This window comes from Tyto alba, unplaced genomic scaffold (genome assembly GCF_018691265.1).
Source record: "Tyto alba isolate M040663 unplaced genomic scaffold, T.alba_DEE_v4.0 Super-Scaffold_40, whole genome shotgun sequence".
NCBI classification, from domain to species: domain Eukaryota; kingdom Metazoa; phylum Chordata; class Aves; order Strigiformes; family Tytonidae; genus Tyto; species Tyto alba.
In genome coordinates this window covers 12,637,330-12,657,367 of record NW_024881316.1, presented here as the reverse complement: position 1 = coordinate 12,657,367, position 20,038 = coordinate 12,637,330, and the positions used below count along the sequence as shown (strand labels likewise).

At 43.2% G+C, this 20,038-nt stretch overlaps 2 protein-coding genes across 5 annotated transcripts in view; both read left to right on the top strand.

The window, feature by feature from the left end:
- Positions 1 to 1,384: 1,384 nt before the first annotated feature.
- RIPPLY2 (ripply transcriptional repressor 2) lies at positions 1,385 to 4,161 on the top strand. Its single transcript, XM_042803380.1, is given in 4 exon segments — positions 1,385 to 1,401; positions 1,403 to 1,718; positions 1,914 to 1,978; positions 3,882 to 4,161. Coding segments are annotated over 4 exon segments (564 nt in total). The 3' UTR covers positions 4,048 to 4,161.
- Positions 4,162 to 5,018: 857 nt separating this feature from the next.
- Positions 5,019 to 20,038, top strand: part of LOC104358626 (cytochrome b5 reductase 4) — a 38,523-nt gene continuing 23,503 nt past the window's right edge. For 2 of the 4 annotated variants that reach the window (XM_042803333.1, XM_042803331.1), the window contains exons 1-5: positions 5,019 to 5,150; positions 6,348 to 6,501; positions 9,343 to 9,443; positions 11,565 to 11,649; positions 15,420 to 15,461. In XM_042803333.1, the coding sequence (XP_042659267.1) occupies positions 5,076 to 5,150; positions 6,348 to 6,501; positions 9,343 to 9,443; positions 11,565 to 11,649; positions 15,420 to 15,461 (457 nt within the window). In that variant the 5' untranslated portion in view covers positions 5,019 to 5,075. Of the gene's footprint in view, positions 5,151 to 5,721; positions 5,871 to 6,347; positions 6,502 to 9,342; positions 9,444 to 11,564; positions 11,650 to 15,419; positions 15,462 to 20,038 lie in introns of all 4 variants that reach the window. The other 2 variants (XM_042803334.1, XM_042803332.1) reach the window with 2 other exon arrangements.

The window sequence follows — 20,038 nt, the reverse complement described above, 5'->3', positions numbered from 1 at the left end:
GAAGTAAGAGGTTGCTTTTCTTCAGAAAGGCAATTCAGTCTACATCTGGTTTTGACTTAAAGATCTCAAAAAAAATGCTATTAATGTAATGCTATTAATCTGATTACATTTCCCAAACAGCTTCTAATATGTAGTGTTTTTTACAACTGGTGCTGCTGAAAGTATTTAGTGAAAGATTGTGCTGAAGATGTTGCTGAGAAGGCACAAGCAACCTTCTATCTACTGCTGTTCTTGGGCAGTGCTAAGGTAGACACACTCCTTATGGCTACACTCAAAAAGGCAAAATATTATTCCAAAGAGTACAGAGCCTCAGTCTTTGTGGTGCCTCAGTAATGTGAGCCTTTAATGGGCCAATAAATTAGCTGGGTTTGAAGTGTGGCTTCAGCATCTAGCGCAGCTCGATCCCACCAACACTCCCAGCTTCCCCAGGGCTGATATTATTACTGTTTACTAGCTCTTATATACGATCACTCTGTTGTTTCTGTCCCCCCCTCACACGCATCAATGATTGAAATCTCAGAAAGAACAAGGGGGAAAAAAAAAATAAAAGTAGAAATAAAAATTAGCTCCCTTGGTACCGGGGAACATGGAAATGGTACGAGTTTGGCATAAAATCTTGTGCATGTAGCAACAGCACTTGATGCTGGCAGCAGAATGAAGTATCAGGACCCCATGAGAGAGAATAAAGGAAGACACGTTTCCTTTAGGGTAAAAATACATTATTAAAGAAAAAAAAATATTAAAGACAAAAAAACCCCACAAACAGCAAAACAAAAACTAAACTATGCTAAATAAGCAAGCAATGTTATCTTCGGGAGAATATGTGACGGAGCGTATAGGGGGGCGAGGCGTTATTTGTTAAGGACACCCCTAAGGAGCGTCATTTTCCCCACCCCCCCGAAGTGACATCCCTTTGTCCGTCCCTGCGCACCCGTCGGGGGCCACGGCCGTGGGCAGCGGCGGGCGCTACCGGCAGCGGCGTGGGGATGGGGCCTCCCTCCCTCCCTCCCCCCCCCCCCCCCCCCACGCCTCGCCATGCCGCTTGAGGGCATAAACAAACACGGTTTTAACAACAAAAGGCCGCGCTCGGGGCGGCTCGACCCCCGGTGCCGGGGCGGGACGGCGGCCCGGGCACGGCCCCGGTGCTGCCTCGCCTCGCCCCCCGCTCCGTTCCCACAGGGGCTACCCCGCCCCCCCGCCAGCAGCCATGTGTCTGCTCAAGTGCGATTAACACCGACCTGCCAAATCCTCGCCCCCCCCCCCCCTCCTCCTCCTCCTCCTCCTCCTCCTCCTCCTCGGGCCATTTGGGCCACGCACGCGTCCGCGCCCCGTGTTTACACGGCGGCGCCTTCGCGCGGAGTTTTTCCGTTGATGGCGCTGGCAAATGAGCCGGGGGAGGTGGGCTCCGCGGAGCGCAGCGCCCGCCGACGGCTATAAAACCCTCCGGGCCCGGGGCGGGCAGGGCCAGGCGGGTGGTTACGGACCGGCGGAGGATGGAGGGCGGCTGCCCCCGACCGCCCTCGGCGGCGGCGCTGCCCCCCCGGGGGTACTCGACCCTCTCCTCCTCCTCCTCCTCCTCCTCCTCCTCTTCCTCCCGGTGCGGGGCGCGGCCCGTCCCTGCCCTAACGGTCCTGCCCTCGCCACGCAGGTCCGCGCCCTTCTGGAGGCCGTGGGTGCCCGCGCAGAGCGAGGCCGGCCGGAGGAGCGGCCCCGGCGCGGTGAGTGGGGTGGAGGGGCTGGGTGCCCCCCCCCCCCCCCCCTCCGAGGGCTGGGTGCCCCCCCCCCCCCCCCCTCCGAGGGCTGGGTGCCCCCCCCCCCCCCCCTCCGAGGGCTGGGTGCCCCCCCCCCCCCCCCTCCGAGGGCTGGGTGCCCCCCCCCCCTCCGAGGGCTGATCTCTCCTCTCTCCCCCCCAGCCTCACGGCCCCTGCGGGCTGGTGGGAGCCTCCCGAAAACTGGCGCAGTACACGCACCCCGTCAGGTAAGTGGCTGCCCCCCCACGCCGCGCCGCCGTCGGCTCCCGTGGCGCGTTCCCGCGGCGTGGCGCGGCCGGGAGGGAGGGAGGGAAGAGTCCCCCCCGGCTCGGCTGTGTCCTGCCGGGCTGGCCACGCACTCGCTCCCCCGCCCCTTGTGTTCCCACCCATATATTTAAGTAGATATTAAAGTGCCTTCGGAGTGATGGAGCCACCCAAGTGCTTTTGAGGTCCTTGGGCAGGTGATTGCCGGCACTCGTGAATTTACCACATCTTTAAGATGAGATGTTGGCGTGCTTCCGTGGTGTGGTACTTGGACATGTTACACAGTCCTATAGAGGTTTTCTGGTGTTTGTTTGTTTTTTTGTTGTTTTTTTTTTTTTTGTTTGTTTGTTTGGGTTTTTTTGTTTTTTTTTTTTTTGTTTGTTTTTGTTTTTTGTTTTTTGTTTTTTTTTTTTTTTTTTGAATGAGAGCACCTTGCTACTCATTCCTGTGCCCAGGATGAAAACAGGGAGCGGGGTTGGCTCCCGGGCTGCGCCAGCCTCCGGTGTCCTCCGGCTGCGAGAAAGCAGGTGCCGGCATGGGAAAGCGTGGCAGGAGGAGAGGGTATGGGCTGGCTAAGCCAGCATTGCTGAGGAAAACACTCATGTAACTGCTGCTTTGATGTTGAAGGCAATGGGAGTATCTGCACCGTCAGTTCTGAAAGGGAAATAAAATAACTACAGTTGAATCTGCAGGAGAGTCTGTGTTCAGAAGTACTAGTGGGTGTTGCAGGGTGCTTAAAGTAATTGCACAGGTAGTCCTTCCAGACAGGGACGCAGCTTTTACCCAAGGCTAGGCTCTGATCCTTCAAATAGTGATGCGCAGACTAAGCAGTTGCACAGACCCGGACCTCCCCGTGACTGCCCGGGTTTTTAGGTGTGAGTAAATGCTGCAGGGAGCGCTGGCAATAGAGGGATGTTACAAAGCGAGCGTGGGTTACTTTGTGCTGCAAAAGAAGCAGCAGTCTGCTAAACAGTAGCTTAGAAAGCACTTTTTGTAACTGGTAGTAAACCTAGTTCTGTTTCTTAATCTATTTCTATTATAAACAACCTGTAGCCAGCGTTTTATTATATTGCAATGTGCTAGCCTGTTAGCTCTTGGGACTTCTATTGTCTGTTTCTTCCAGCTACTTCCAAATTGTAAGCAAAAGATGATGTTGGCTGAAAAGGGAAGAGGAACTGTGGAGTATATTATTTGCAATATATTTTCTCACTGGCTAATAGCCCTTCCTACACCAAGATATCATCAGCAATTTTTATGTTAATTTCTGAATACAACACAGACTACTTTAAAATCTAGACCCATGTGGCATCTTCTGTAAGGAGTCTGTTGGATGATTCTTCTTGAAAAGACAGGAGTTTGGGATGAAATATCAAGGTCTGATCCCCTTAGTTCTTTAACATTCTTTTTACTTTGAGATTTGCCTTAGACGATTGTAAACAATGTTAGGCTGGGGACCTTCAGTAACAAAACTACTAATTTAATCCAAATATATTGGGGATCCTGTTTGACCCCAATTGTATTCCCTAGGTGTAGTTCCAGTGAGGGCAGTATTATTTGGATCAGGTCCCCAGGTAATGCTGTTAATGAGGTACTGGAGTGTTAAGTTTCAGATGCAGTGGATCTTGCACTTTAGAGTAGTTTTGCTGCAAAACTAGCACTTCAAGAGCATCTTTATCCCTTCAGATGAAAATACAGAGTCCGGAGAATATTTTTTTTTTCTATTTAAATGTAGAAAGCAATTGAGCATGAGGGGGAAAACTCTGCAGGATGCTTGTCTTAACATAATTTCATTGCTGTTTCTTGTCTGTCAGCCTCCAAATAGAATATGTAATAACAATAAGCAAACCTATTGTATACTTTTTTCAGACTGTTTTGGCCCAAATCAAGGTGCTATGATTACTTATATCAGGAAGCTGAAGCACTTCTGAAAAACTTTCCAGTTCAAGCTACAATTTCCTTTTATGAAGACTCAGATAGCGAAGATGATGATGATGAACTGGAACAAGAGTCAAGAACAGAATCAGACTGCTGATTGCAGGAAAGGCCAATGCAACTTTTAAGACTTAATTTATACTTAATATAAAAATGTATTATAGTATTTTTAAAGATAATTTATTTGTATGTAAGTTATTCTTAATAAAACTGAAGTGTCCTGTAATTTTACCTAAGCCTTTTTCCTTCATTCTATTCCTGTCCTGTTTTGGGCAGGGAAAGCATTGATTAGTATATTTTTTTTAATCTGAGGTCCTATATTTTGTGGACTGTAACTTAGAGATCAATTTTAGGAGCAGAGAATGGATGCCTTTCTTTGAAGGGCTCTATGGTTATGTGACTTTCTTGAAGTTTAGTGGGCTCAGTGTGGAAGCACATCAGGGAATTGTTGGATTAAGTATTCTAATGTTGTGCCTGCTGTTACAATGGAGCTTGAAACACGGAAAAGCTAAATTATATAGCTGTTTTCCAGATGGAGAGAAGGGTCCAAATTCTACTCTAGTTTTTGTTTTCAAAGAAGGGGTTTGTCTGAAGTCACTCATGCTGTCGTGTGCATGAGCTCTGTTATGTATAAGTACAGTATGCAATCATCAGTTTTGTTTGTAAAGTGGACATCAAGAAATGAGAAAAAGGTCTAATGTGAGTTGGTTTTGATTGCAAGCTTGTTTTTTGGGAATGGAAGCAAAGCTTGGTGCCAACCATCACGCAGGCCAAAGCCCCTAAAGTAAAAAAAAAAAAAAAAAAAATCCAAAACTTTAATTGAAAGGCCAGTGCCTCAGTCAGATAAAGCTTGTGCACCTGAGCCTTATCCTCGCTGTGTGCTGCTGGGGGGGGGGCTCACCTTGCCCACAGCCGCGCCCCGGAGCGCCTGCTGGAAGGAGCGGGACCCCGCCCGCAGCCCCTCTCTCCGTTTCGGGGCGGGGGTACCGGCAGCAGCCCCCCCCCCCCCACCGTCACCGTGCCCGGGCCGCCACCGGCGCCTCCTCCCTCCCTCCCTCCCGCCGCGCCTGCGCGCTGTGCCGCAGCGCTCCGCCCGCCGGGGCGCAGGCCGCGGCCCGGGCCCCCAGGATGCTGAACGTGCCGCCTCAGGCCTTCCCCGCGCCCGCCTCCCAGCAGCGGGTGGCGGCGGGCGGCCGCGCCAAGGTAAGGGACGGCCTGGCCGCCGCCCCGGGGCTGAGGGGCCCTGCCGCAGGCCCCGGGCCGGTGGGGTCGGAGCTTTTTCCCGGGCTGGGTTTCGCCCGGCTGCGCGGCCTGGCCGCCTCCCGGCGGAGTTTGCCGTGGCTTGCCGGTGGGGTCCCGGTTGCGGGTGGGGCTGGGCTGCCGCCGGGCGCTTCCCTCGAGAGGTCTCGTACTCCAGCAGCCGCCGGCTGGGGCAGGGGGCTGGGGCCCGGCTCTGCCGCCTGGCTGAAAAATATTTCGTACTTCTCGTTTTAGCGGGCGGGCGGGCGGGGATAAGGGTTCCTGCTCTGCCTTCCCGGGCCGCCCGGGGCTGCCTCCCGTGCAGAGACGGAGGCTTTCAGCTTGAAATTACAGCGCGCAGCTGGTGCTTTATGTGTCGGTTCTTCGTCGCTGGAGTGGTGGTGGGGGGGGGCGTTTGGTGTCTGCAAACCTCACTTGGAAAGCAAACTCGTACTTAAGACTCAAGTCCTGTCAAGTGATGTGGGCCTACGTGCTCTTTAGTTTTCTCGCTTCTGTTTGTGCTGTGGTTTTGTAGGACCGCGGTTCTTTAACCCTGTCCCCTGCTGTTAGAGTTTGGATCAGAGGGGTTCCCAGTCTGCGGTGCTGTCGAAAAGGAAGGTGCTAGGCACCCTGAAGATCTTGCTCTGCCTTTCAGGGCAGGAGGCCGTGGCTAATACATCCCTGGTAAGCTGGAAGGCTTCAGTCCCAGCTTTTTCTGGATGAGATTTTTCAGTCGCTATAGGGCTTACGGAAAGTCTGTATGAGTGTTGTGAATGTGAACTTGCCTACCTTGTCTTACCTGGCCATGATTTTCAAATTTCTCATCTTTGTTGCTCATAGGTTTCCAGACCATATCTCAAATGATGCTGATAAAATCGTTTTAGCACCACAGGAGGACCTGGTGTCTGCAGTGTGCTTTGGGAAGAGTCACCTAAATGTTTGCAGACGTTCAATAATTCCCTTGTCTGGGTCGCTAGATAAGATGCTTCCTTAAGCACCCTTACTCCTGAGTAGGGCTTCCAAATATCAGTGAAGAATAGGAGTTTTGTTATTTCTTGTGTTGTCTAAGCCCTCCCAGGGGGCTTAGAAAAGTGTACTGAATGGCTTTTTCTTCCTTTAGAATTCAATAATGCTTGTATTTGTACGTTTGTTATTTTTCAGGTACCTTTAAAACCAGGAAGGAGTCTTATGGATTGGATTCGACTAACTAAAAGTGGGAAGGATCTGACTGGTTTAAAAGGGAGGCTAATTGAAGTGACTGAAGATGAGCTTGCTAAACACAACAAAAAGGAGGACTGCTGGATATGTATAAGAGGTTGGTTGCTGTGATGTTGCTTCTACATTTTTTTTGCCTAGCTTCTCTCTTCTGTGCTTAAAGAGGAAGCAACAAAAACCAAACAACAACAAAAGCCACACCTCAGAACAAACTATGCACCTTATATGTTTAGGCCAGGTGTAATCTTGACATAACTGAGCACAGCTTTGTTCAAGTTAAGAGATTTTGTGCCACAAAGATTTTCTTTGCTTTCAAGTCTTAAGAAGTCTTCCAAGTGGCCATATTTTATGCCTAGTTTATATCTGCATATGAAAATAACGAAACACAAGCTTGTAGATGTTGCCTCAAATGACAAAAATAAGGCACTGGAAGTGCTAACGTGTATTTACACTCCTCAGTCTTAGAGAGTTTATATAAAAATAGCAGTTGACTATTTTTAGTGACTGCTTTGAAGCATCCAGAGACATAAATATTAAAAATGTTAAGCCTATAGAATGGTCTTTGGGAAATAAGTGTGCAAGACCACATATTATTTCATAAAACTTAGTAAGGCAAATTGACAGTCGCCACAGAGTGATTCTAATCTCTATGTAGCATAACAAATATCTGTGGTAGCTAAGCCATTCTATTTATGTTACTAGTTTTACGAAATTTTAGCTTAAAGGTTGAAAGTATTGTATGTTACAAGCTAAGAAAGTGTGAAAGGTGGTTTGGAGCAGTAGCCCTGGCTAGAAGAGTTTTTTCAGTGCTGAAGATGAAGTTCCTAGTTGTCTTACAGAAAGGAATAAAACGTTTGCTCTCCAGTTTAGTCATTTAGAGGCTGAAATACATGACTATCACCTTAAATTTGTTATGACATAGCAGCACTTCTATGAAGATTAAGAAGATCAGAGTAGCTAATATGACATTTCTCTAGGAAGAGGAGTTAATTTAGTGGTAACTTTGATCTGGTAAGGAGCAGCATTGGTAACTGATGTAATGTCATCTCTGAACTCCAGCAAAAGAGGGTTAAGAATTTCTCTGTGAGGATGACTGTATTTTTGTTGGGTGTTAAGGGGGATGAGAGTGAAAGTAAGGGCAAAATGTCACTCAGTACTGGCTTTTGAACAAAATAGTAGGATTGCTAATGCTCTGTGTGCTGCTCTTTGCACATGCTAGCAAAACTGTAGTGGGAACAGAGCTAAAGAAAGTGTTTTTACTATGGAAGTCAGTTCTTTTTTTTTTTCTCTCTCAAAAAGGGACATCTACTGCTGCAGACAGAATCACTGCTTAAAAATGCTTCTGTTTTGTTTTTAATCTCTTACTCCCCCTTGACTGCATCTCTGAGGTTGGTTTTGACAAGAACTCTGTCACGTTGCTTCTCTATCTGTCTTTAAATTTTTCCATCTCTGCCTTTTCTTTGTTTTAGAACTACTAGCAAAAAAAAACAGCATAGCTGAGAATCCTGGTAGATTATCTGTAGACCTGATATGTGGACAGGTAGTAAAATAACACCATTGTAGAAAAGCTAAATGATGTCTCCGCATTGGTAGTCAGACTGTGTCTCTATATGAAAGAGCAGAAATTGGTAAGAGGAATGTGAAGTAGAAGATTAAGAGCTAACTTGTTCAAAAACCCAGTGTGATAATCATCGAAGAAAGGTGTCATACAGGCCACAGATTATAAAAAAAAAAAAGCATGAAAGGTATATAAATGAGATTTCTTTTGCTCCTGCAAGTGTAGTGGTAAATTGGACATTTGGCTAATGTTTTAGGAGGTCCCGACTATGTAGATATTTACTTCCTTTTTGCTGTGTGCAGTAATCAGTGTTGCCCACAAGATGGCATAGTGAATACATCCATCAGAAGATCGGGTCAGTAAAATAAGGAAAGATCCTTCCTTCGTTGTCGGGCATAGTTCTTACCAACTGGGATTGTCCCACGTATATCTCCTCCCCACCCAGTGCTGAATGCCTACCTTCTCCTTCTGGAGTAATTAATGTACACTTTTTAATGTCTTAAAAGCTTCTTATGACAGCACTGGCACAGTTTCATTTCTGGTAGCTTCCTGTTTTGATAATGTTATATATCTTTAAATACTCTTCTAGGTAGGCCTGCAACAGTCCTTTTAACACCAATATGTCTGAAGTTAAATCCGTTTATAGCTGCATTCTCCAGGCTCTAATTACTCCGGTTGCATGACAACGATAATTAGACTTCATCATTTCAGACCTGTGAAGAAACGTGGTTTTATCTCCCTGGAAATACTAATAATAGTACTCATGTAGAAAGAATGCTGATCCCTTTTACTGGGACAAATTTGATACCAGAGTTGTAAGCCTTTAATAGGCATAGGCTATGTTAAGTTTTTTAAATTGCTGAATCTGAAGAATGGAAGTTTTGTTGCTGATGATAGCAGTTCTTCCTTATGGAAGACAGTTCATTCCCATAGGCATTTTATTCTGTAGGTGATGGGTGGTAGGAAACAACTATGACAGCACTTCAGGGGTAACTTAATTGAAAGGGAGAATGAAAACAATTCTGTGCACTAACTGGCTCAATTTTATGTGTCTGTTTAAACCAGCCTCTGGTTCTTTTACCCCCTAGCTGTGGTACATCATGTTCAACTTCAAGGGCGAACCCTCCAGGTTTCTTCAGACATGCACTGGGACAAGTTGTATGGCATTGTAAGATTGGCATCTCTATGTAATAAGATACAACTTGTGCTCTGTAAGATTGTGTAGCTTATGTTTCTGTTTTTGTGGAGTCATACTATTTGTTCCAGTGATGTCTACTGTTTGCCATAAAACTGTTTAATAGACACTAACCTTTCTGCTGCTTTTGGAGATAAGAGTGGTTGTAGAAATGCTGCTCACATGTTTTCATATTCTGTTTTCTTCAGGATTTGTATATAATGTGACACCGTACATGGAATATCATCCTGGTGGTGAGGATGAACTAATGAAAGCGGCAGGAACTGATGGTACAGATCTCTTTGATCAGGTGAGAACAACTGGCTGCGAATGACACTTGCTCACCAAAAAGTAGCTTGAAAAATACATGTTTTCTCATTATTTTTAGGGCATTCCAGTGGAAATGGTGATTTCTCAGGCCTAGGGAACGGTAATGGGTTACTGCTTAGAATGGCACTTATGTGTGCTGAGAGGCATGTAGTTTTAACTTTGTACCAAAAGACAATAATGAAAATACTTTATGTTGTTGGAATGATGCTTCAATTTTACCATTTTATTAAATTATTTTTTTAGCAGAAATAGCAATAAAGCTATCAAGAACTTGAGATAACACCTTCTTAAATCGCCACAGTGAATAATTGCTGTTGCTTAAAAGGCATTTGCTTCTCAGAACTTTCACTTTTTGAAAAATGCTTGTAGTATTCTTTTGTCTATTACCTTGGCTGCTGCATTATCAGCTAACAAAGCACTGAATAAAAAATGTTGCGGCTGCTATTAACTGATTGTGAACAAATCACAAGATGACAGCAGGTCCCTTCTTTGTTTAGCATTTCTTTAAATGTTTTGAAAAGACTTAGAAAATAAAGGGTCTGCAGAATGGCTGTGCTTTCTGTAAGGAATTGCTTGCAAACCTGGTGCTGTAAAAGATGATTCACTGAGTTGGTGGTTTTCAGAAACAGGCATTTGTTGAGTCTCCTTGTCTCACAAGGTTTGTCTGAGAAATTGGGGACGAGCAGAAAGGGAACTTCCCCTATTTCTGAAAGGAAATCTGTTACCTCTTTACAGTTCGTTCGTTCATCACAGTATGTTATGCCTTTATTTGCAAAGTGTTTTTAACAATGAATGTAAATAAAGATGTGATGATATTTTAGCTGTGTTAAATGTATCTTTGGTTAATTCTTTCACAAATTAAGTGTTGGATTTGTGCATAATTCTCTAGTTTCAAGAATTTTGGAACTTCTCTCCTAAAAGTTTGTCCAGTATCAACTGTGGCCTGGAATTCTGTAGCTGGGTCACTGTCAAGTATTTTATGATGTGCTGGGAAAGGAGAGTCTTGACATCAGGCATATTTATGGAAGCCTCTCAAGTTGTTACTAAGTTCAGATACATACTTGCTCCTTTTTTTTTTTTTTTTTAAATTCGTTTTGTCAGTGGAAAGCAGTGTTCAGATCCTTAAAATATGCTGTTCACATTTTTGCTTCTGGCTGATGTCTTTCCTGTTCTAGAGGAATTTCCGTTGTTATCCCCTCTGCTTTAGCATTCTGTGTCTGTCAGATACTGATTGATACTGATTTCTTGAAGAGTTTGGTAGGTTGCTAGTGTTTCTCAAATTTCTGGAAAAATTAACTGTCATTCAAAATCCTTCATTTCTTTCTTTTATCTGTATATGAGGAAACTACAACTTGTGGATGGGATTCTTTATGTTGTCTTCTTAGCTTGTCCAGTTTAAAGTTTTCATTTTTAAATCTCTACCTACCATTCAAATTTGTCATGAATCAATTTGTTTCCTTTTGTCTTCTTGTGATGTTACCCTGGATCCCGTGTCAGAATTGGCTTTTCTGCCTTCCATTTCTTCTGCAAGTTCTCTAGTTCTGGTCTGTAAAGCTACTGCTTTTTCTCCACTTTATTTAACTTTCTAAAATAGGTAAATTCCAGATAATTCAGTGATAATAAGACAGAAATAAACAGAAATACACCAACTTGGTAGGAGGTGTTTGTGTGTCTAAACTACTATTCTGTATATTTGTTTCCTTCATCCCTTTTCCCTTTATTTGTATCTAAACAAGACTAATTACCCTTGTGGTAAGTACCAGGTCTTTATTCTGTTAATTGCGTAGCATACATCATAAAAATGCTCCTCTGAAATATTTTCTGTAGCTCAAGGTTATGATGTTCAGATACTGCAAAGCATAACGTGAGTAAATTAAGCTTTTGTCACTTTTTCATGGTCCTGTTTTTTTCACTTAATTACATGCTATGTGTAATGGAAGTAAAAATAAGTATCAAACAAGGCAATAATGAGTGTCTGTGTTTAAAATAAAAAATCTGCTAAATTAATTACATTAGCCACTGTACAAGTCAACTTTTAAATTTCAATGCATTGGACAATAGTAAGAGTTATAAATTATGTGAAAATGTATTTTTAATATAGGTTCATCGCTGGGTCAATTATGAATCGATGCTGAAGGAATGTCTTGTTGGGAGAATGGCTGTCAAGCCCATTGCTGCTCCAAAAGGTGAGGTTTTTAAGAATGAAATCATTTCTGTTATTCTTTATTCCAAAGTTATCTGGAAATCATGAGAAATCCTAAATCATTGTATTTATGAGAGTCTCTATTCTTGCATGGAGATGAAGGCTGTTGCTTATATTCAGTCTTTATGGCAGATATCTGAAGATGAAACTGTTTTATGCATGAAGACTTGTATGAGTAATGTAGTGCTACATTTCTTTTGTTTTTAGTCATCACAAACCAGATGTGTGTTACGTGCATATGAATATAGAAATAAATATTCTTTTTCCCCCCAAGATCTCTTTTTATTCTTCTGATCCCAGAGGACAAACTGTCATAGGCAGTGCTCTCATCTTGAAATAAAAGTCAGTATTTTCAATCTGGTGATTTCGGCACCAGACGTAGGTCTGGCAAATTGCATACATTTTGAGATATCAAATACAAGTTATGGACAGCCTTTCCAGAACACTTTACGGGGTCCTTTAGTTTGAATTTACATGGAGAAAATTTTGATGATACAACAGACTCCTCTGAGCCAGGACAGCAAGACATGTAGTATATTGTCTTAAATGCTGATGATACTTTCTAGAGACTTTAATCTTCAGTATTTGTTTTGGTTTATAGGCCACAGCAAAAGTTTCCCAACCCTGGGAAGCAGACACTGTTACTAAATATTGACCCTTAGCAAAACTGCAGTGACAACATGGAAGAATTAATGGTTGCAACCATTTCTCTCAAATTCTGTGGTGTCCTTTAGTTCACAAATTCAGCCATCTCTTGTAGCTCTTCAGCTTCTGGCAAGGTGCACTGCGTACTTGCTTAGTGCTTATATCACGTCGCCTAACAGTTAGGTTGAGTTCAGCCTGTACATGAAGGGTAATAGTATTTTACGTGTCCGTGTTGCAAGGTACCTAATTCTGGTGTGGAGCTTTTAAGGTAAATGCTGCAAAGTATGGAGAAACTTCAACAGTGTAACTGGTTCACGGAGTTGAGGGGTTACAGATAAGTTGCTGCTACTTTGTCAGCCAAATTAGAAATTTAAAAGTAAACCTGACTTTTGCCAATTTCATTAATCAAAGTTTTCTGCAACTGGAAGGAATTCTTGTGATAGCCAGTCAGTGAAAAACATATCTATCTCCGCCCTGGCCAGCTGTTCACTTATTCTGCTTTCTTCCATAATAGGACTGTTCCCCATTTTGCTGTATTAAAACTTGCAGGATAAAGGTTACCAACTGTATAAAACCAGTTCTGTTGCCTATGTCTCTTTTAGCTATTTCAGGCTTGAAAAAGCGTAATTTAGTTAGGCTGGATTTGCTGAAATTTTTCACTGCAGAATTCTCAGTTTACTTTGATTCCTGGTAGGTTATGTATCCTCCTCTTTCGAATTATCAAAAACATGATTGGCTAACTTCACTATCGGCCAGCAATAATTCTAGTCTTGCATCCTTCCAGAAGACCATATTCAGCAAAGTTTGCATTTGAAAATAAAAGAATAAAATACAAAGTTAATATGCATGTTTTTGAATATGGGATTAAATGGGCCCATAAGTAGAGAGGAATGACAGGGCTTCAAATTATGGAATGCATTGCTTTCTTTTTGTGGCAGAGGGTGAGTGGCAGTAGGGCAAGTATCGGTACTTGCTGTTAGGTGGAGTCTCAGCACAGTGCAAGTAAGGCAGATGTAGGTTTGCTGGGACGTTGATGGAAGAGTTGTGGTTGTTTAGCTTGGGTTTTGTTTCCTCTGTTCTGGTGTTTTTTTTGGAAGATGGTACAACATCTCCCCACCTCCCCCCCCAGCAGTGCAGGGGCAGGGGATGGGGGTCACAGCCAGCTCGCCGCTCTGTCCCAGGAGCTGGGGGAACACCGCACACCCCTCCCCTGCCCCCCGGGGCTCCCCTCTCCCTGCAGACAGCCCTCCGGGAACCTTCTCCGCAGTGAGCCCTCCCCACGGGCCGCAGCCGCTCCCGAGCTGCTCCGCCGTGGGTCCCCCCCGCGTGTTGCAGCCCCCCCAGCGCCGAACCACAACCGCGGGGGCTTCTCCCCGCAGAGCCCCGGCCTCCTTTCAGTGCAGCCGCCTGTCCTGGCGTGGGCTCCTCCACAGGCTACAGGTCAGCCTTTATTCCACCACAGACCTCCATGGGTGGCAGGAGGGCAGCCCTGCTGTCTCACCATGGGATACAAAGGTCTCTGCTCTCGTGCACTTAACAACCTCCCCCCTGCCTTACTCTTCCTTCCTTCCACTGACCTGGGTATATGTCCTTCTCCCAGCTCCTCCTCACAGGTCCCAGCCCCCTCTCAGTTTCTGCTTCTTAAATACATTCCCTCTGTGGCGCAGCCACCGTCACTGACAGGCTCGGCCCTGGCCAGAGATGGGTCTGACTTGGAGCCGGGGGAGCTTTGAGAAGCTGCTCACAGGGGGCACTGCTGTAGCCCCCTCCCTGCTACCAAAGAAAAACTGTACCACGAAACCCAGCACAGCTGTGTCTTGGAAACGCCTCAAACTGTCCTTAAAATTGCAACACCGGTTTCAGTGCAGTGTGTTAAAATGTAGTGAAATAAGAGTAGACTTTTGAATGCAAAAAATTACTGTTAATTAGAAACATTTTTTTTGTGAATGACTTGCCTGTGCTGGCAGAAAACTTGAAGTGGTTTATAGCAGAATACACAGACAAATACAGCCCCAACCAAAAATACTGAGTGAGCAGTCCTGTTTATCTTGTGGAGTGTTTTGTTTTTACCTTACAGTGGCAAAACAGGAGAGCCTCTGACAAAGGCAATTCTTGGTCAGCCCTGAAGTAATTTTGCAGTACTGTATGCTTGGTGCCTTATTGAAGGAGCCTTTCCTTCACTTGCCTCACATTGCCATTTTTCCTCTTTAACACCGACTGCTGAGATGCAGAGCACTGGGAGGGATTCAGAACAGGGGAGAAACATTCACATTTTTGTTTTCATAAAAGGGAGCAGGAGGGTTTCCCTCACTTCCTCAAACCTGGCTCTCATATAAGAGAATATCTAATGGGCCGTTGTATTGGGACATTCTGAGATGGGCAATGTAGAGAAGGCAGAAGTCAGCCAGGTACGTCCAGAGGAGTAGTTTCCCCACAGATTTGCTGTGAGAAGAATAGGTGTCTGAGAACCACAGTGCCTTTCCCCTTGAGTTGAGCACCTGATATATGAATTAACACTATGTAATTCATCTGCTTGCTCTTTTTTTTTTTTTTTTTCTGCTAGTATTTGTTTGTTTGGAGTAGTTGCAGCATACTGTAGATTTAATGAAAAAGATCATTTGTCAAATAAAGTAATTAGACAGAAGGAGCTATTTTATTTTTTCTGGTTTTCTGCCAAGGACTAGGTTTAGATTTCCAAGGATTGGGTTAGTCAGATTCAGTGCCTGCTATATGTTGTTACGAGGCAAGTGTCATCGAAAGCCTGACAGATTTATCAAGCTTCTTAGCTATGAAGTTTATAATTGCACAAGGAAATGTGTGATGTTTGTTTTGAACTGCCAGAGTTGTTGTGTTTTCTACTCTTTAGTGCTGTGCAACTTTTGTTGGCATTTTTCACATACTATTTTGTTAATTATACATAATCTTTTGGAATGGTAATCAGTGCTGCATTTATTTGTGACTTCTTGGTATCTGAAGAATCCTGGTCAATCTATTAATGTTTTGAAAGGTTTATTGGGAGATTCTTACTTTGGTTTATTTCTTTAGCCTGATGTGTGCAAGTGCTGTGCTGTAACTTCTGTCATGCTCGTTTTTTCTTAATGGTTGTAGAGATTTCTTCTACTCTGTCTGAAGAGAAGAAACAGCTTAATGGTAAGTATTCACCTGGAGTGAGGTGGGGAGTAAACCTTACATTTATTTGAATATTATTGAATGAGCAGTGTTTATGCAGACTTCTGTCTGTCTTTGAATTGGATATTGAGGCTCTAGTGATCTGTGGAAATTGCAGAAGGCAAAATCCTAATCAGGTATTGTGAATTCCGTGTTTAAAAGTATTGTAAGACATTAGTTGAGTAGTATAGATAAGGGAGTTACGAGATGGTCAAGCTTTCTGCTTGAGTCAGACAAGATACGTCACAAATTACTGTGTGCTATAAAATCTGCCACTACAAAATCACCAGGCTGTTTGATTCTTCTCTGTATCAGAAAAGCTAGGTGCCGGTGGGCCTGGAGTAGCAGAGACAAGACAAAATCTCGGGGAACACTTAGAATTAGTAAGTCTCTACTAAAAGCTGGGAGGTCATCACTGGGAAATGAGTTGAAATGGTGGTGAGTTAGCTGATTACAGCATGACTGAACTACTTGAGACGTAACTGTGAGAATGACTGGGCTGATAATTTTAGCTCTAAGAGAAGCAAGTATAGTTCTGTGAATGTATCAGGAAGTTGACAATAGTCCTTGTAGAGATGGGGAAGCTTTCTCAAGGCTTCACTGAACCCTTCCTTGAGTACTGCAGGTAGCTTTGGTTGCTAGTGATCAAGACTACGCTTTTAGGGAAATGTTCCGGACTGATTAGTCATATTCGTATAAGAGACTTCCAAAAAGAACGTGGTTTATGAAGTCATGTCAGATGAGGTGTCATGGGGGTGTGTTGATGGAGCAAATAAGATGAACATATGTGAAGGGAAATAATACAATTTGAACTCAAGGCTGACCTATTGGCATGAAAGGGGACAAGTGCAAATCGGTCATGGAAAATTCTAGGCTGGAACTTCGAAAAAGGAATCTAGAGCAGTCAGATTTTGGAGTGGCAGGAGGAACAGAAACCTGGATGTGTTTTAAGAAGAAACCAGAGAAGTTTTCACAGTGATGACCCAACAGTGAGGGGAAGATAACTTGTTCATGCTTTCTCTGGTGAATCCGAGTTCCCATTTGTTTTCTTTTTTCTCCTACTATCTTCTTTGCTCTCCCTTTGTGTTCTGTGAATGTTGTATTTGATTTCTAAAAGTCAGTTTATCTTTTAGTATGTACAAGCCTTCAGCTACACAAAAAGTTAAACATACATAGTATAAAAGTAAACAAGACTGATTTTATTTGTTCCTGTTTTGCTCTATAGCCTTACGAGATGTTAAACTAAACTTTGACAGGGTCTGCTGCCTGACTTCCCTTTTTTTTTTTCTTCATCAACAAACAAGTTACTGGAACCTGTTAATCTTGCTTTGAAGGACTAGGAAAATTAGAAAACAAACTCTACCAGAATTAGATCATTATGAGCTAGTAGTCATTAAATATTTTTAATTCAATCGAAGACTAATTTTACCATCTATTTCAGTGTTCTTTCTCTCTTGGTTATTTTGGTTTATGAATTCGTTAGTTTTTGTACTTGCCTCGCTGGCCAGAGTTTTTCTGTGCATTTTTCATATTCACAGCAGATCCAGATAAAGATAAATAAGTGAGATTCCCTCTCTTTTCCATCTTGCTTCCCCTCCTGCTCCTAGCAATAACATTTCTTGTCCAGATTGTGACTTGTCAGGAAACATAGGAAATTATTCTGATGGTAGTTTCCAATTAAATTGCCAAAATACTGATGCTTGCTTGTTGTGTTCAATTTACCTGTTTGGCAAGACTTTTTTCAAAATAGGATAGGTGAGTTCCCAAAGTTACCTTTCATGAGGTTTTTCATATTCAGTTGTTGTGTCTCAGTGCTTAGCTCTTGTAAATTTAAGTCAAAATGAGTTTGGAAATAAGCATCGCTGTCTGAGAGTGGGAGAGAGAAGCTTATGGCACGGGCTCTGTTTTTTTGGAAGTTGTTGGCACTAATGAAGACAGTTCTGTGTTACCAATCTAAAATGTATAAATAGCTGTATTTGGAGTGTGCTCAGATCAGTCAACTTAAATGTGTCATTTATGTTTGTGAACATCAATTGTATATGTTAGGGTCAATCAAAGCTGAAGTTTTCAGAATACATTGCTGGTGATAACAGTCAGCATGGGTATAACCTAATGTGCTCTTCAACATCTGTTCAGACTTGAGTTTCAAACAAAAGGCATCAAAATTTCAAAACGCTGCCATTACCAGAGCATGCCTGACAACTTCATCTTTGTTTGAGAACAAATATGTATGAAGGACATATTTTAAAAATAAATGCAGCCTTGTACGTCTGAGCTAAACTGAATTTCTCTTTCACCCAAACTATTATGTTGATTTTTGTAATATTAAAAAAAAAAAAAAAAAAAGAAATAAAATTATTTGGGCAGTTCCACCATCTGAAAACAAGCTGGTGTTTGAGTATATGCACATCAGACCTTGAAAAATCTTATCAGTGTCGAAAAGGGTCAGGAGAGGAAAGGTTAAGCTTGAGTTTCAAGTAAGAAAACTAAATCTCGAGGTTCAACCAGCTGGACTTCTTTAGCACAAGTAATATAAGTGTTCCTATTTTTCTTAGTAATATTTGGAGTTTGAAAATACGGGTAAAGCTTGTTCTGGGCCTTCCAAGACCAAAGAAAACAATAGGTACAGGAAACTTTCAGAGCATCCTAAATAGTTCAGATTGGAAGGAACATCTGGAGCCTGTTCGGTCCAGTCTTCTGCTCAAAGCAGGGTGAATTTTGATACCAGAACTTTGATATTTTGGTATCCAAGTTACCCCCATGGGAAGCAGAGATGTGGTATTTTGGGTTTTCTTTTGTGCCGCTTCCCACCCCCTCCTCCCCCCTGGAATTTTGCTGCTACTTGTCTGTTGCCTTTTGTCTGTCTCTGAGAAGAGTCTGGCTATCTCCTCTGTATTTCCTGCTCTCTCACCCCCTTCTCTTTAGGTAGTTGGAGACTGCAGCTGGATTTCCCCCTTAGCCTTTTTTTTTGCACAGTTGCCTTGGTTTCCTTTCATATATCCTGTATTCCAGCTGATGACCATCACCATTTTGATGACCTTTCCCTGAACTTGACCTGGTATATCAATGTCTGTTCTGCTATGGGGAGCCAAAACTGGACACAGTACTCCAGATGTGGTCTCTCAGATGCTGAACAGAGAGGAAGAATCGCTTCCCTTGAACTGATTGCAGTGTTCTTGCCCAGGATAAAGTTGACCTTCATCACCACAAATATGCAGGATCTGCTCAAGTTCAGCTTGTCTTCTAAGTCCCTGGAAGGTTTTCTGCAAAGCTCCTTTCTATCCGTTCAGGCCTCCCACTTGTTTTGTTGCATCAGATTTTGATTTTTTTTCCAGGTGCAAAATTTTACATCTGCTTTTGAACTTCATGAAGCTTTTGTCAGCCCATTTCTTCAGTGTCTGGGTCCCTTTGAATGGTAGCCATAAACTTCCATGTTTTGACTGCTTCCCATGATTTGTTATTACTCATGTACTTCCTGACAGTGGGACAGTGTGTGCCTTTCAGGTTGATAATGACAGTATCTAACAGTATCGGCATTCCCTGTTCCCTAGGGAATAGCAGCTGTTAGCAGCCACCAGTTGGACTTTGAACTGCTGATCACAGCTTTTGTGACTGGCAGTCCTACTAATTTTCTATCCATATTGTAATTCCACCTCTCAAACCCATCTCTCTCCAATGAGGCTCTGAGGGTAATGTGAGAAGTTCTTATCACTAGCCTTGATATCCCATGGGATTCTGCAAAGCAGTTCCTGGAACAAGCTGAAGTTTGCACTTGTGAGATGCAGAGTTGTAATTCTGATGTTCATCATGGTCACCTTAAACTTAATTTCATGCCTGCCATCAGCAGTTAGTTTCACCAGCAGCTTTTATTTTACTTATGGCCACCATGAGGGGTAGAACACTTCCCTTAATTGGTTTGTTGATCATCTGAATCATTGTCTTTTTATTGCGATGGGACTTCTTGTTTTCACATAGCATCTTACAGTGTTTCAGAATAATTAATAAATAACTTGGTTTGCCAGAATGTTCTGTTTTGTTGTGGCTGTTCGTATATTTCTGTTGACCTGCAAAAGCAAATAAGAGAGTGTATGACCATGAATTTCTGTTATTCATTGAGGCCAACTTAAGCGTATGATATATATCCTCAAGAAAGCCTTAGCCTTGGAGAAAGCTTTTATCATTAGGTGGTTGGTGTTCTTTTGCAATGATCTGACTGCTCTGCCATTTAGTTTCCTTGGCAGCTGCAGATGGTGTGTACTTAGGGGTAATTAAGGATCAAAGAATAAGTAATTCCAGCCAGTTTTAATTGCTTTAGGTTAATTCCCCCATCTGGATGATCAAATAATTCTGACAGATTGGACTAGACCAGAGTGATTCTCTTTGTTTTTATCTACTTCCCACGTGGTAGAGCCACTCAATTACTGTGTTTAAACATGTAGTCAAACTACAAAACTTACTGGCATTTAGAAAATAATGATCTAAGTAACAGCATTTATATGTTAATTATTTTGGGCATAGCCATTTGAGATTTTTTGGTTTGCCTTTGAATGGGCTTGAAA